The following is a 15,898-nucleotide window of genomic DNA, read 5'->3' as shown; positions in this document are numbered from 1 at the left end:
AAGGGCTGGATACAATTACAAATCTGACCACTAACTACTGGCAGAATCCTGAAAATGAATCATATGGTGGAGGTCATGACTGTTTTCTGAACACACAAAAATATTTTAAAGAATTTTTTTTTTTAATATAAAGTGTTAGTAACCCGGATATATTAATATTTTATGATTCTACTCTGTTATTTCAGGGTTGGATTTGAATAAGATGCTTCACTGATCCCTGGACATATATTATAGAATTTTGAAAAGCCAAAAGCAGAGGAGGAAGTGTTCTTTTTGCATCCCGTGTTATTACAAAATAGAGTTACCAGATGTTTATAAAATGACTTAAAGCTAGACATCTTCATAAACTCTCTTTCTAATCTTCACAACACTGTAGGACCATGACCATCAAATGGTCCTAACATCTCCCAGCTATGTTATTACATGATTTCAGGCTAGACAGACCATTGATCTGACCCAGTATGGCTATTCTCATGTTCTTATGCTTCACACCTTGCCAAAATGTATTTAGATGCAATAATAGATTTTCTTTTTACTAAGATAACCGAGTTGAACTTAACGTTGTAGCCGTGCTTACCACTAAGTTGAATCTATGCCAAAATAAAGAAAATAAAAAAGTAAAATTAGATAAGTTAGATAGTAGCTCTGGACATTCAATGTCTAAAATCCTATTATACTGGCAAACAGGCAATTTAAAATAGAATTTACTGTCCCCAATGATCCCTTTATGTTTTGCTAGTCATAAAGAACATTATATAGAGAGATACACTGCTGTCAGAATCCAGACAGTTTTCTTCAGGATAAATCTGATTACACTAACTGTAGGTCTTTTCTAGTATATTTAGCCACAGGTTTTTGGGTACATAGTGTAAGTACAACTTCATGATAAACAATGGAAAGAGAAATTTGGCAGAGGAATACTTTGGTATTAAAGAAAAAAAGATCCATGTCATGCATACGTTAATGTTGAACTGAAGAGCAGTTATTCAAAGACAGCCTAGTTTGACTCAGTCTCTGTATGGGCCCTGAAATACACATTTTGCTCCAATTCAGACTTAAAAACTGCTGTCTAATGGTTACACATTTCTCTATACTTACAAGCTGGGCAAGCAAACTGCCCAGTAAACATGTGAATCAAAGGGCATGTTTCAGGTCCCACAATTTCAGTGTTGAAAATGTCAACGCCTAAAAATAGAAATTGTTCTGTCCTGCTGGCAGCTCTTCACAGATTTACACTACCACCAATTGTTTTCATACTTACTGATACAATATTCTTTCCAATGCCATAGTTTGCTTTCTGTAGCAGGATGAACTAAAAGACAACAGATTTGTCCTACATCAGGAAGTGTTGTACATCCACCCACACAAAGACCTATGAACTGCTGGCAGCCACAATGGAAAACAATTCAGGGTCTTATCTTTAAGAAAAAGAACTGAGACCCATGTTTTAGGATAAAAATCTCCCATCAAAACTGAATTTCAAAGTGTTTTCTGCAAAGGCGTTTAAAAACAAATATATGTTTAAAATGTACTTATTTTATTTGTGCTATTTTATAACTTGTAAACCACTTAGATATTTTATTATGGGTGGTGTATCAAATGTAATAAACCAAGTATCTCCCAGAACCCCAAACTTAGATGATTATAAAATATGTTTTATCAACAAAATTGGATAAAATCAAAAGAGGATACCAAATATCTGACAATGTCTAACATACCTGCAGTAATATATGTATGAAAAATATATTAAGAAAACAGGAATGCTTAGAATTTGAATCCGTGACCTTTATGTGAGTTAATAAAATGTAATTAGGATGCATTTTATTAATAACCAATTGCCTTTAAAAACTAGATGTACCAGGTTACACCAATCAGTTTTTAAATACACTTTTCATCATAGAGACAGAATGAGAAAAATTATTTGGAAGTGAGGATACTTAAAATTCTAAGGTTCCACAAAAACAATGAAATAAAGGTCTTACTAGCTACATACCTACTATATATATCTATATATATATAACATTTTACAGTGAAAAGGCACCTAGAAATGTAAAAAAAGACATTTTACAGTCATGGTGCTAGAACTGTATCTGAACAGCTGTCAGTTTCACTCAGACTTTTGTCGTTTCACATTCAAGATAATCTGAAATAGACAATGTTAGATGAGACTGTATTTATAATATGTGCATTAACAAAGACTACTGATCATTGTACAAGATAATCCAACAGATATACCTTAAAACAGATTTACAGTAACGTTTTTGTTGTCCAAGTGAACCTGGAAAATACATCTTACTCCTGTAAAATTTAAATATTAAGAACCAGCCAACAGCTATATTGACAATAGCTTTGTAAAAGTTTTGCCAGATCTTGTATAAAGATACAAAATTCAAAAAATTACTTTACAGCACAAAACATCCTAAATTCTAGTAAAAGCAGGAGTGAGAGAAACAGTGCTGAGCTACCAGTAAAATAAGACACCAGACCCTAACAGTATGCTGCCAATGTGGTTGGAAGTTCAAAACATGATTGAGTTTACTATAATCCAGCACACACCCTACAAATCCAAATTATTGTTTAGAATTTGTTCTATTGTGCAACAACCTGCACAACTGTGCAAAATAAGGCCTGGCAAAAAAAAAAAAAAAAAAAAATAAACAAGAAACTCCAACACACAGAAGTGGGTGCACCACACCAAACAAAGAGTGAACTCAAAGAAACAAAAGCACAAAAAAAGTTTAAGTTATAGATGATTTTATTTAATAATTTTCATATAACCTGCCACAGCATGTTTTGCTTAGTATCTTTGTTCGGCAGAGATGCTAAGCAGAAATTACTTAGTAAGGCTAAGCAGCGACTCCTTTAGAGCTTCTTATGAGAGCATTTCAGGTAAATTGGAGTGGCATTTTGAACTTAAGGCAATTTTTTATACTCCTTGATGCAGCCATTCTTAGAACAATATGGCCATGGCAAGTTATATAAAAACTGATTATGAAATATAATCCATCTATAAACCTTTTTTTGCTTTCACTCCTTTTAGGGGCATGCACTCTTTTTCCAAAATAAGGCATGATCTTATTCTCATTTCATTTTGTTTCCCCTTTTTACTCCTAGAACAGTAGAGACAAAATCTCTTCAAAAACAAATTCTATATATTTGAGTATGACACAATCAGAATATGTACCTAGGCACCAGGGACTAGAAGAGATTAAGTAATGGGCAAAAACTATTTATACATGCATGCCAAGGGCATAGCTCCATCAAAGTGGGTCATGAATCAAATCATTGTCTTTTCCTTACAATTTATTCTCAGTTATAACCATCGATAAGTCTACAAGATCAGATGTAATTTCAGCTCAATTCAATTATCCTGAACTGTAGAAAACATACTTTATCAGTAGCCGGTTTGAAGTCCTCCTTCAAAACAAATTTGCATATTTTGCCATAATAGCATATTATGATTCAAAAAGCCAGAAACAGAAAACCTAACCAGATTGTGTTCAGTAGTTTTAGGAGACAAGATGATTCAGTCGCCAATAGTCTTTAAAGACCCTCTGTCTTTAGACTGGCTGGATTGCAGCATTCCTGAGCTGGGAAAATAGAAGCATGGATCCTAGCATCACTATATTTGAGATTCTTCAACCCATGCCAGGCCCGCTGAATAAAATGTTTGATCTATAACCTAGAAATAAATTAAAAGACATTAAGGTACAGTTCCCTCCTTCACTGCAGCATAATGTCCTTCAGGTTTTCTTGGAGGATTGTATCTTTCACAGCATGAAACACAAAGCGAATATTTTCAGTATCTATGGCTGTTGTAAAATGATGGAAGAGTGGTTTACTGCGGTTTCGCCTCTTTCTGTCAAAACACTGAACTAGGTAACGCTGGACATCATCCAGCCTGTGAGGATCCCCCTTGAAATCGGAAAAGTACTTTTTAATGCTAACAATCTTCATTTTCTCCACAAGAAGGTCCATTTTATTGAGAAAAAGGATGATGGAAACATTGGAAAAAAGTTTGTTATTAACAATTGTTTCAAAGATATTCATAGATTCCATTAATCGGTTTGTGCGCCTGTCCTCCATGAGAACCTGGTCATATTCACTGGATGACACCATGAACAGAATGGAAGTTATCCCATCAAAACACTGAAACCACTTCTGACGCTGGGATCTCTGTCCTCCCACATCCACCATTTTGAATGGGATTTTTTTGATAATGAAGTCATGCTCCACAATCCCCTTAGTGGCTTTTCTAGCCAGAAGAATGTCTTGTTTGCTGGGAATATAATTCTGTAGAAGACATGGAAAAGAATGTGTAAAGGAGAAGAAAAAAAAAACACTCAAGAGATACTGAAACCCTATTAAAGGAAAATACAATCAGCAGTCAGTTCTGCACATTAAGGGGGTAGTTTTCAAAATGTTTTTCCACATGTAAACATTCTTAATAAAATTACTCTCTCTGCTATACATGTCACAGTATGCATGGTAACAAGATAGTTACATACTTATATGCATACAACATGTAGGCATTCCTGGTGGTGAAGCGTGCATGGAACAGGGGCAAAGTTACGATTTATGTGCATATTTTATAAAATATATGATCAATACAAAGTGCAAGAAAACATTTACACCTGCCCTGAAGAATGCAAAACCCCTTATAAAATTGCCCCCTTAGGACTAAATTCTATAAGTGGCACAAGCACCGAGCACTATTCTATAAAGGATCTATGCCCTTTATAGAAGAGCGGCTAAGCACATAAATGATGCCTAACTTAAGCTCTGGCAATTACACCTGCTTTTAGCAGGTGTAAATGCCATTGCTTAAGTTAGGCACCGATGGGAACTATTCTAACAAAGCGCACAAATTCTGGGAACATCATCAGCCAGGCACTGATTGGCTCATTAAGCAATTTGTCCACACAAATTTAGTTGCCATATACATAGAATCTGGGGGTTAGAGGGTAGTTTTATAAACCATTTTCATGGATAAAATGCAGATTTACACAGGTAAATGGGCCAAAATACTGACTGTTGCCATGACATGATGGCACATACTTTGCTAACAGGCATCTACAGGGGTGGAGTTTGGGCGGAAACAGAAGGTTTAAATATCTGGAAGTGTTTTATCCTAGTTTTTTGTTTGTTTTTAAAAGGAAAACATGTGTGCACATCCCCTTTAAAAACTGTTTCAAAGCCAAGAGAGAGTACTACCACCTCTGGACTTTGAATGTAGTTTTGAGAATTATCTCATTAATACACAAAAGCCTTTCTACTTAATGAGGTTAATTTTATAAACCCCATTTTCATACATAAAATTATCTTATGTGCATAAATGGGCTCTTACAAAATTATGTTATGCCTTAAAGCAGGGCTCAACAAACCCCAAGTGTCAGGTCGCCATAAAAATCAGACTTGGCACCTAAGGTTTGTAGGGTGAGCCCAAACACCTCTCCCACGTCCCCCCCTTCCCTGTGGCGCTTCAAACCCGTCTCCTTCACCGGATGCAGCAGCCATAAACACACGCTGCCTGCAGCTGGACCTGGAACCATTCATCTGCCATTTTCCAAATAGGATGCTACACAGCTCCAGGGCTGGCTGCAGACAGTGTGTGTTTGTGGATGGTGCAGCTACCAAAGACAACAGGTTTGTAAGTGCCGAGGGGGATGAGGAAGAAGCAGGAGAGGTGTCTGGATCCACCGGGGGGGGGGGGGGGGGGGGGGGGGGGGGGGGGGGGGGGGGGGGGGGGGGGGGGGGGGGGGGGGGGGGGGGGGGGGGGGGGGGGGGGGGGGGGGGGGGGGGGGGGGGGGGGGGGGGGGGGGGCAGGTGGGCAGAAAGAAGCAAGAAAAGTGCTAGCTGGACCTGCAGGATGGACAGAGGGAGGAGGGAGAGCTAGCTGCTGGATTCATGGGAGGAGAAGGAGCAGGGAGGAGGAGAAGGAAAGGTGCTATCTGGACCTGCAGGATGGAGGGAGGGAGCTCAAGAGGGTTGCTGGATTGGCAGGGGGAGGTGGCAAGAGAAAATCTGGACCTGCGGGGTGGGGGGGGGGGGGGGAATAGGGAGAGGGCAGAGATGATGGAACTATGGGGGGAGGAACTGGGGAGAAGATGCCAAACCACCCAAGGGGACCCAGAGAGAGAGAGGAGAGAATGAGAGATGTGGAACTGTGGGAGATGGAGGGAAGAGATGCTGGATCTATAGAGGGACACATGCTGCACTGGGCAGTGGTGGGGGTGAGAGGGAATAGAAGAGAAGGAGACAGATGCTGTCCTGTAGGGGGATGGAGGGCCGAGATGCTGGACCCATAAAAAGAGGAAAGATGCTGGATACTGGGTGGAAGGTGGAGAGGAAAGAGATGGAGAAATACTGGAGCCACATGGGAAAAATACGAAAGATGCTGGACCATGGTGGGCAGGGAGGGTTAGTGAGAAAGAAGCTAGACATGGGGAGGGATAGGGACAAAGAATGGAGACAGTAGGCATGGGGGGGGGGGGGGGGAAGCATAGAGACATACTTCTTCCCTTGTTACTCTGATCTCATCCCATGGTTTTCAGTATCATCATTACGCTGATGACGCCCAGATCTACCTCTCCACACCAGAAATCTCAGCAGGAATCCAGGCCAAAGTATCAGCCTGCCTGTCTGACATTGCTGCCTGGATGTCTCACCACCATCTGAAACTAAACATGACCAAGACTGAGCTTATCATCTTTCCACCTAAACCAACCTCTCCTCTTCCCCCATTCTCTATTTCTGTGGATAACACTCTCATCCTTCCTGTCTCATCAGCTCGTAACCTTGGGGTCATCTTCAATTCCTCCCTCTCCTTCCACGCTGAGGTGATAGCTACCAGGAAAACCGCTTTCAAAGTGAGGTCTAAAGGCTCAAAGGATCGTTGCATTGCCCAGAAAATGAGGTTTAGATTCCAACTGAGGCGGCTGCAGATGAAGTTTCTTTGCTCACAAACACAGAATACGAAAAGAGCCTTAGTAAATCAGTTTCTTAAAGAGTTAGAGCTGATCTGGGAGGGGAATTCACACTTATCCTCGCCCCTTCCCCTCCCACAACAAAAATTTCACTGTGGACAGTATTGGAGGGGGTAGGGAAGGAGAACTGAGAGAGATCTCAACTGCTGGCTCCTAGATTTAATAAAAATTTATCAAGGCCTGCCTTTAAAGTGTATACTGTGGAAGCCGGAATGTGGTTGTACAGTAGGCATGCATAGGGGAAAGGTTTGGGCGCAACACAGTCAGAATTTATATGCGTTTTACATACACAATATTTAACCTGCCTTTAATATAGGTGTTACTGCTACTGAATTATATCGCGCCTTGACTTCCATGCGGAAACCAAAGCGTATTCTATAAAGTATGCTTTAATTTAATGGTACATTATAGAATACGCCTTGAGAGATGTGCGCGTAAATCTTAGTGCTGATAGTTGTTTATTAACATCCAATTAACAGCATTGATTAGCTAGTTAACCAAGTTATGTGTATCGTTATAGAATACGCTTTGATTTCTGCGCGGAAATTAAGGTGCCATATATAGAATCCCAAGGATAGTTCCTTTGTGCTCACAACCTATGCACCTTGTTATAAAAATTACCCTCCACTAGATGAAGACATTTTAAATTACATTACATAAGTACATAAGCACCGCAATACCGGGAAAAGATCAAGGGTCCATCAAGCCCAGCATCCTGTCTCCGACAGCGGCCAATCCAGGCTTCAAGAACCCGGCAACCCCCCCCACCCCCACCCCCCAAAAAAATAAAAATAAAAAAATTAATAATGTTCAATGGACTTTTCCCTCAGGAATCTGTCCAAACCCCCTTTAAATTCCGTAAGGCCAGCTGCTGTAACTACATTCTCCGGCAACGAGTTCCAGAGTCTAACTACACGCTGAGTAAAGAAAACCTATTTGTTTTAAATCTACCATATTCTAGCTTCATCTTGTGTCCCCTGGTTTTGTTGTTGTTTGAAAGTGTAAACAAACGCTTCACATCTGTCCGCTCTACTCCGCTCATTATCTTGTAGACTTCTATTATATCACCCCTCAGCCGCCTTTTCTCCAAGCTGAAGAGCACTAACCTTCTCAGCCTTTCCTCATAGGGAAGTCGTTCCCATTCCCTTTATCATTTTCATCGCCCTTCTCTGCACCTTTTCTAATTCCTTTATATCTTTTTTGAGATGCGGCGACCAGAATTGGACACAATACTCGAGGTGCGGTAGCACCATGGAGCGATACAACGGCATTATAACATCCTCGTGTTTGTTTTCCATCCCTTTCCTAATAATACTCAACATTCTGTGTGCTTTCTTAGCCGCGGCAGCACACTGGGCAGACGTTTTTAATGTCTTATCAACGGTGACTCCCAGATCCCTTTCTAGGTCCGTAACTCCTAACGCGGAACCATGCATGACATAGCTGTAATTCGGGTTCCTCTTACCCACATGCATCACTTTGCACTTGTCAACATTGAACTTCATCTGCCACTTGGACGCCCAATCCCCCAGTCTCGCGAGGTCCTCCTGTAATCTTTCACAATCCTCCTGCGACTTGACTCTGAATAATTTTGTGTCATCTGCGAATTTAATTACCTCACTAGTTACTCCCATCTCTAGGTCATTTATAAATATGTTAAAAAGCAGCGGTCCCAACACAGACCCCTGCGGGACCCCACTAACTGCCCTTCTCCACTGAAAAGAGTGGGGTTGACCATTCAACCCTACTCTTTGCTTCCTATCTTTCAACCAGCTCTTAATCCATAGTAATACTCTACCTCCGATCCCATGACTCTCCAGTTTCCTCAGGAGTCTTTCATGAGGCACTTTTATCAAACGCCTTTTGAAAATCCAGATACACAATATCCACCGGCTCCCCATTGTCCACATGTATGTTCACCCACTCAAAAAAATGCAGTAGATTGGTGAGGCAAGACTTCCCTTCACTAAATCCGTGCTGACTTTGTCTCATCAGCCCATGTTTTTGTACATGCTCTGTAATTTTATTCTTGATAATAGCCTCTACCATTTTGCCCGGTACCGACGTCAGACTCACTGTCTATAATTTCCCGGATCGGTACCACACTCGATTTTAGGGATAGATTGCATATTACTAACAGTAGCTCTACAAGTTCATTTTTCAGTTCTATTAATACTCTGGGATGAATACCATCAGGTCCTGGCAATGTACTACTCCTCAGTTTGCAGAACTGACCCATGACATTCTCCAAGTTTACAGAGAATTCATTTAGTTTCTCCGACTCGCCTGCTTCAAATATGTTTTCCGGCATCGGTGTCCCTCCCAAATCCTCCTCGGTGAAGACCGAAGCAATGAATTCATTTAATTTCTCCGCTATGGCTCGGTCTTCCCTGATCGCCCCTTTAACACCATTTTCGTCCAGCGGCCCAACCGATTCTTTAGCCGGCTTCCTGCTTTTAATGTATCTAAAAACATTTTTACTATGTATTTTCTCTTCTAACGCTAACTTTTTTTCAAAGTCCTTTTTTGCCCTCCTTATCTCTGCTTTGCATATGGCTTGGCATTCATAGTAACATAGTAGATGACGGCAGAAAAAGACCTGCACGGTCCATCCAGTCTGCCCAACAAGATAACTCATATGTGCTACTTTTTGTGTATACCCTACTTTGATTTGTACCTGTGCTCTTTAGGGCACAGACCGTATAAGTCTGCCCAGCACTATCCCCGCCTCCCAACCACCAGCCCCGCCTCCCACCACTGGCTCTGGCACAGACCGTATAAGTCTGCCCAGCACTATCCCTGCCTCCCAACCACCAGCCCCGCCACCTGATCTCGACTAAGCTCCTTATGTTTTATCTTGTTACTTTCAGTCGGTTCTCCACTTTCTGAATGATTGTTTTTTGGTTCTAATGACTTCCTTTACCTGTTTAGCCAAGCCGGCTGACGTTTGGTCTTTCTTCCCCTTTTTCTAATACGCGGAATATATTTGTCCTGTACCTCCAGGATAGTGTTTTTAAACAGCATCCACACCTGATGCAAGTTTTTTACTCTGCGAGCTGCACCTTTCAGTCTTTTTTTCACCTTTTTTCTCATTTTGTCGTAATCACCTTTTCTAAAGTTAAATGCTATAGTATCAAATCAACCAGATTGCCTACACATGTATAAAAGCTTATTTTCAGGTTTTTAAAGAAAAAACAGAAGTTAAGCCTATGCTAGAAAATCCCAAAACTTTTACTCTTAGTAAATCCTATGCAGGTGGAATTCAAAGCACTGTATTCAAAGCAACCATCAAAATAGTTAAAACACTTGCATAAAAAGAGGGAAATAATTCTCACCAGTTCCCCAATCCGGTCCAAATTATCCAGGAAGTACTTCACTGATTCACCCTATGAAAATGAAGAATGCTTATTAATATTTGATACAAATACACTAGAAGATTCAAAACAGCAAAGCTTCAATCTGTTCCATATTTAAAAAAAAATCATACACGTAAATGCAATGAGGAAGTCATTTTAGAAGCTTGTGTGGTTATTTGCACCTGAAAATAGGTTTACAAATGTAAATCGCCCGCAACTCTCGCATTTGGGACCCTTATGGGCAATGGACTTCTCATCTGGACTCTTCCTTACTCAGGGCCAGATGCACTAAACTTAGTGAGCCCTTAACAAGCAAGTAGTAAACCCTGGCATGCACTAAACACTTTTTTCCGACGACGGTAGCAGCTAACTAAAACGGAATGCAGATGAGCAAATCATGTAGAAACCCTATTGTAATGAGATGCACTACAATTGTCTTAATGCTAGAAAATCTAATGAGAGGTCTGTACCTCTCGTTGGGGCTGCGTGGTATTGGAAAAATTATTAAAATGTAAAAAAGTATATATATATATATATATTAAAATGTTAAAAAAAAAAAAACTGGGGACGAAAACGGCCAAGTGCTCGTCAGGAGCGTCCTTTATGGACGTTCTTCACTATATTAAAAAAAAAAAAAAAAATCAAACAGGCTCCGATGCTGTTTTGATAAATGTTCAATAAAAAGACTTCATACAACTTAAAAAAGTGGAAAAAAAATTTTGAACCCACCACCTCTGGATTACAAGACCAGTGCTCTAACCACTCGGCTACAACTCTACTTGCTTGGATGTCCCTCCCTTACTTCCAGGTCTCTCAGCTTAGTGAAGCACGGCCAAAAAGGACGTTTTTATTATTCCAGGGTTGAATGATGTCCAAAAAAGAGTTTGCAGCATTGGAGCCTGTTTGATTTTTTAAAATAAAGCTTCACTTAAAAAAATAAAATAAATAAAAACGTACATTTTGGGCAGCCTCCCCTCCCCCCCCCCAATAATAAAAACGTCCTTTTTGGCCATGCTTCACTCAGCTGAGAGACCCGGAAGTAAGGGAGGGACATCCAAGCAAGTAGACTTGTAGCTGAGTGGTTAGAGCACCGGTCTTGTAATCCAGAGGTGGTGATCCCACTAATAGTTTTGTAAAAAAAAAAAAAAGACGAGCACTTGGATTTTTTTTTCCCACTTTAAGTTGTATGAAGTCTTTATTGAACATTTATCAAAACAGCATAACAAAAAACAGCACTCCAGAACAAGTAATAGCTGATCAGCTCCAGGTCTCTCTCAGCCAATCCCAGCGCGTTAAGCTGTTACCAGTATCAGCTAAACGCGCTGTGATTGGCTAAGAGAGACCTGGAGGAGGGACGTCCAAAATGTTTTGATTTGTCCCCTCTCTCGTCCTGATTTTCTGGGCTGGAAGGCTCCTTCGTATTGTCAGGTTAGTTTTTATTCTCTTGCCTCTGAACTGTACAGCTTGTAGCCTGTAAAAAGAACGTCTTTTGAGAGGGAGTTTTTTTTTTTTTTTTTTTTTTTTTTAATAGTGAAGGACGTCCATAAAGGACATCCTTGGCATGCGCAGAGCAGCCAGCATAACGCTTGGCTGCTCTGCGCATGCTCCACTGGCCGATTGGCTGACTGTTTAACGATGGAATAGAGAATGCAAGTGAGCTACAACGAGCAGCTCATTTGCATTCCTATTCCTTGATGCATACCCGTTCCTTACCGATTCGCTAAGGGAATCGGTAAGGGAAGGGCTCTAACGATTGATTAGTGCATCTAGCCCCCATTCTGTAGTGGTTAGTTTGGGGGGGGGGAGGAAAGGGGGGGTTCATAGTTATGTGGACTGATAGATATTACAATGCTCACTAACTGTTGTCGGCTCTTCAGTGATTTTTTTTTTTGATGAGTGTTATATTGTTGCATAAATTTTGTAGGCTTAAGCTTTAATAAAGATTCAAAATTGAAAAAAAAAAAAAAAAAAGAAAAAAAGAAAGCCACTCTTTACATGCAGTTTTCAAAGGAATGTACTCTGGGTGTGGTTTGGGTAGGCACGATAAATGAGTGTATTTTTTGGGGAAAAAAAAGCACATATAGTTAGCATTTACACCTGCTCCAGTGCACAGATACCAACCAAATGCTCATTTGGATCCAGGATTTAGAGATAGCTGTCACCCCACCCCCCCTGCCCAAGTCATGTTAATCTCTCTAGCATTAAAACCCACCTGAAAAATAGAACACAGAGTTTTGTAGCTTCAAAATTGTTGCTCACGTGCACAAGTACCAGCACTTACATGTTCAAAACTTTGAATGATGCCATTCATTTTTGAACTTGCTCCTTTGTAAAATTGCTGTTCCTTTTGGAAGAGCTGCAAACTACAAGAATTTTCTGATGTTCATTTATCAAAGGCTCCTTGTTCAGGAAGCTTTTTGTAAAATACTCTTCCAAACACAACATTCAAATTTGGATGTTCCTTTTTCTACCTAGACAACCTATGCAAAAATCCTTCCAGCAGGTGGAGACTGACAACAATGTTTCTTGAGAGAGCAAATAAGAGCCCAGCTCAGCCCTATCAAGCCTCAGTATATCAGTAACAAAGCATAAGAAAGAGAGAAAACCATCTGTGCCCCGCTGGGTTCGACAGCCACTCATACACAAAGAGCAATAAGCTTGCTGGCAATGGACCAACACCAAGTAAGAACTGAATGTAGCTTTGTGCATGAACAAAAACTGTTTTTTTTTTAAAGGTTTGAGTCACACTACTACTATGCCCCCCCCCCCCCCCCCCCCCCCCCCCCCAGAAAACCAACAAACCGCCAAACTAATTACAGCTATCCAAGGTGAGAGCTGGGCCAGTATGGAGGGACTAAAGGAAAGCAAATTGCCAGGTAGGACCTAATTTCATCTTCCTTAGTGTCCCTCCAGACCGGCCCAGCTGAACTGATGGGAAGTAAACAAAGAAGTCCGTTAAGGAAGGAACCTCCAACAGGCCCGCTGTCAACACATACTGATCAAAAATTGCTTCCCGACGTGCCTGAACATCCACTCTGTAATGTTTGACAAAGGAATGCAAAGAGGACCACGTGGCCACCTTGTAAATATCCACCGGAGAAACCAAGAAAAACTCCACCCAAGATGCCTCCTCTCCCCTCATAGAATGAGCCTTAATTCCCTCAGGAATAGGCCTGTTCTTTAGAATATACACCAAAGTAATGACCTCTTGAATCCATCTAGCCAATGTAGCTTTAGATGCCGCCAAACCTCTACGACCACCACCAAGCAGCACAGATGGTCTGATTTATGAAGTCCCCAGTTCGCCTTAAATACTCCAACACTCTAAGGACATCTAGCTTACGCAAAAATCTCTGCTCCTCCGACCCTACGAATTTCCCCAGAATTTCATCAGAACCAGAGACTGATTGATATGAAAAGTCAATAAGCCCTCAACACTACGCGGTCCAGCAAGCACTCCAAAAAAGGTGCCCTACAGGATAAAGCTTGTAACTTGGACACCTGCCTTGCAGACAAAATTGCCACGAGAAACAACGCCTTTAAGGTAAGGTCCTTGATAGATATAGAGGATAACGGCTCAAAAGGAGCCTTAACCAGTGTCAAGAGTACCAGATTAAGATACCACGAAGGAAAAGCAGAACTCCGGGGCGGACACAGAACCTACCTTTCACTCATCCTCGAAAGGATGCCAAAGTCACTAGTTGAACTTTCAGAGAAGCCAAGGCCAAACCTTTATCCAGGCCATTCTGAAGGAAATTCAACACTGTAAAGGAGAAACTCCCCGCTCATCATTCCAGGCCTCAAAAATCCGCCAGACCCAGATATACACCAAAGTAGAGTGGTAGCATAACATTGTCCCTATGACTTCCGCCAAGTAAATCACACTTCCTCAACCTAGTTCTTTCAAGAGCCAAGCCGTAAGATAAAATCTTGCTGGATTTAGAATGAATACTGGCCCTTGGGACAAAAGTCCGACTGTCTCCAGAAACAGAAGGCCTGGCTCTACGAGAAGGCGCTTTAGATCGGCATACCAAGGCTGTCTCAGCCAATTGGGAGTATCAGAATCACCAGGCCCGCATGTTTTTCCACCCTTTGAATAACTCTGCTGAGTAAAAGCCAGGGTGGAAACACATACAGAAGAGCCGGTGGCCCGTGTCTAATCCCTCCGAGGTCTGTTCCTTCCTGCGACTAAAGAAATGCACAACTTTGGCATTCTGCCGAGTCACCATCAAGTCCATCACCGGGGAACCCTACTGAACTACAGAGTCAAACGCCTCAGTGTTGAGAGACCATTCCCCCATATCTAGAGACTGCCGACTAAGGAAATCCACCTTCACACTAAGGACTGCCACCACATGAGAGGCTGACAGATCCAGGACATGCTTTTCCACCCACTGCATAATTGTCTGGGTCTCCTGCACTAGTCTGGGACTCCTTGTACCACCTTGCCAGTTGAGGTAGGCCACTGCCATTGCATTCTCTGACAATACTCGCACTGCTTTGCCCTTGATGAACTCTCGAAAGTGCACCAGTGCAAGTCGAATCGCCCTGGTCTCCAACAGACTGATGGACCAACTAGATTCCTCCTCCGACCACAGCCCTTGTGTCGGCTGATCTAAGCACAGAGCTTCCCAGCCTTTGAGACTGGTACCCATGGTCACTTCTATCCATTGAGGAGAGTCCAGCAGCCGTCCCTCTGCCAAACTGGTCAACCGCACCACCCATAGTAGAGGTAACCTGACCTCCAACGAATCTCTCTGGGGGGAGAGGATCACCTGAACAGTAGTGAATTCTGAAGACTCCTCATGTGAGCTCTGGCCCACTGTACCGCTTCGATAATCACCGCCATAGACCCTAGAACCTGAAGATAAAGCCAAGCAGGATGACTCAGGTGACTGCGGAGATTGACAACTGTAGATGTATCCTGAGATTATGCATCTTTGGAAGAAACACCTACGCCACTCCTAGATAATCCAAAGTATGTGATGGCACCAAATGGCTCGAGAGGACTGGTTACCCAAATCAGAGATTCTAGGAACTGGACTACCTGCGCTGTAACCTGACACGTATCTCCTGATACGATTTTGCTCGGATCAACCAATTGTCCAGGTATGGATGTACCAAGATGCTTTTTTGGTGCAGAGCCACCACATCTACCACCATCACCTTGGTGAAAGTCTGAGCAGGGGCAAGATCGAACGGCAGTACAGAAAACTGAAAATTAATTTTATTTTTTGTTACATTTGTACCCCACGCTTTCCCACTCATGGCAGGCTCAATGCGGCAGGCAATGGAGGGTTAAGTGACTTGCCCAGAGTCACAAGGAGCTGCCTGTGCCGGGAATAGAACTCAGTTCCTCAGTTCCCCAGGACCAAAGTCCACCACCCTAACCACTAGGCCACTCCTCAGTGAAGGCCTAACTCAGTGAAACAGAGGAAGCGCTGATGCGCCTGGCGAATGGGTATATAGAGATGAGCTTCTGTGAGATCTAGAGCCGTGAGGAACTCTCCCGAGCAAATGGATACGATGACCGACTTGAGGGTCTCCATCTGAAAT

The 15,898-nt window shown here is 42.0% G+C and overlaps 1 protein-coding gene across 1 annotated transcript in view; it reads right to left on the bottom strand.

The window, feature by feature from the left end:
- Positions 1-577: 577 nt before the first annotated feature.
- Positions 578-15,898, bottom strand: part of GNA12 (G protein subunit alpha 12) — an 84,914-nt gene continuing 69,593 nt past the window's right edge. The window contains exons 3-4 of the mRNA XM_030212164.1: positions 10,322-10,372; positions 578-4,293 (exon numbers count right to left, since the gene is read on the bottom strand). Coding sequence (XP_030068024.1) covers positions 3,724-4,293; positions 10,322-10,372 — 621 coding nt within the window. The 3' untranslated portion in view covers positions 578-3,723. The remainder of the gene's footprint in view (positions 4,294-10,321; positions 10,373-15,898) is intronic.

Source organism: Microcaecilia unicolor, chromosome 8 (genome assembly GCF_901765095.1).
Source record: "Microcaecilia unicolor chromosome 8, aMicUni1.1, whole genome shotgun sequence".
Classification (NCBI taxonomy): domain Eukaryota; kingdom Metazoa; phylum Chordata; class Amphibia; order Gymnophiona; family Siphonopidae; genus Microcaecilia; species Microcaecilia unicolor.
This window is presented reverse-complemented; position numbering and strand designations above follow the sequence as displayed.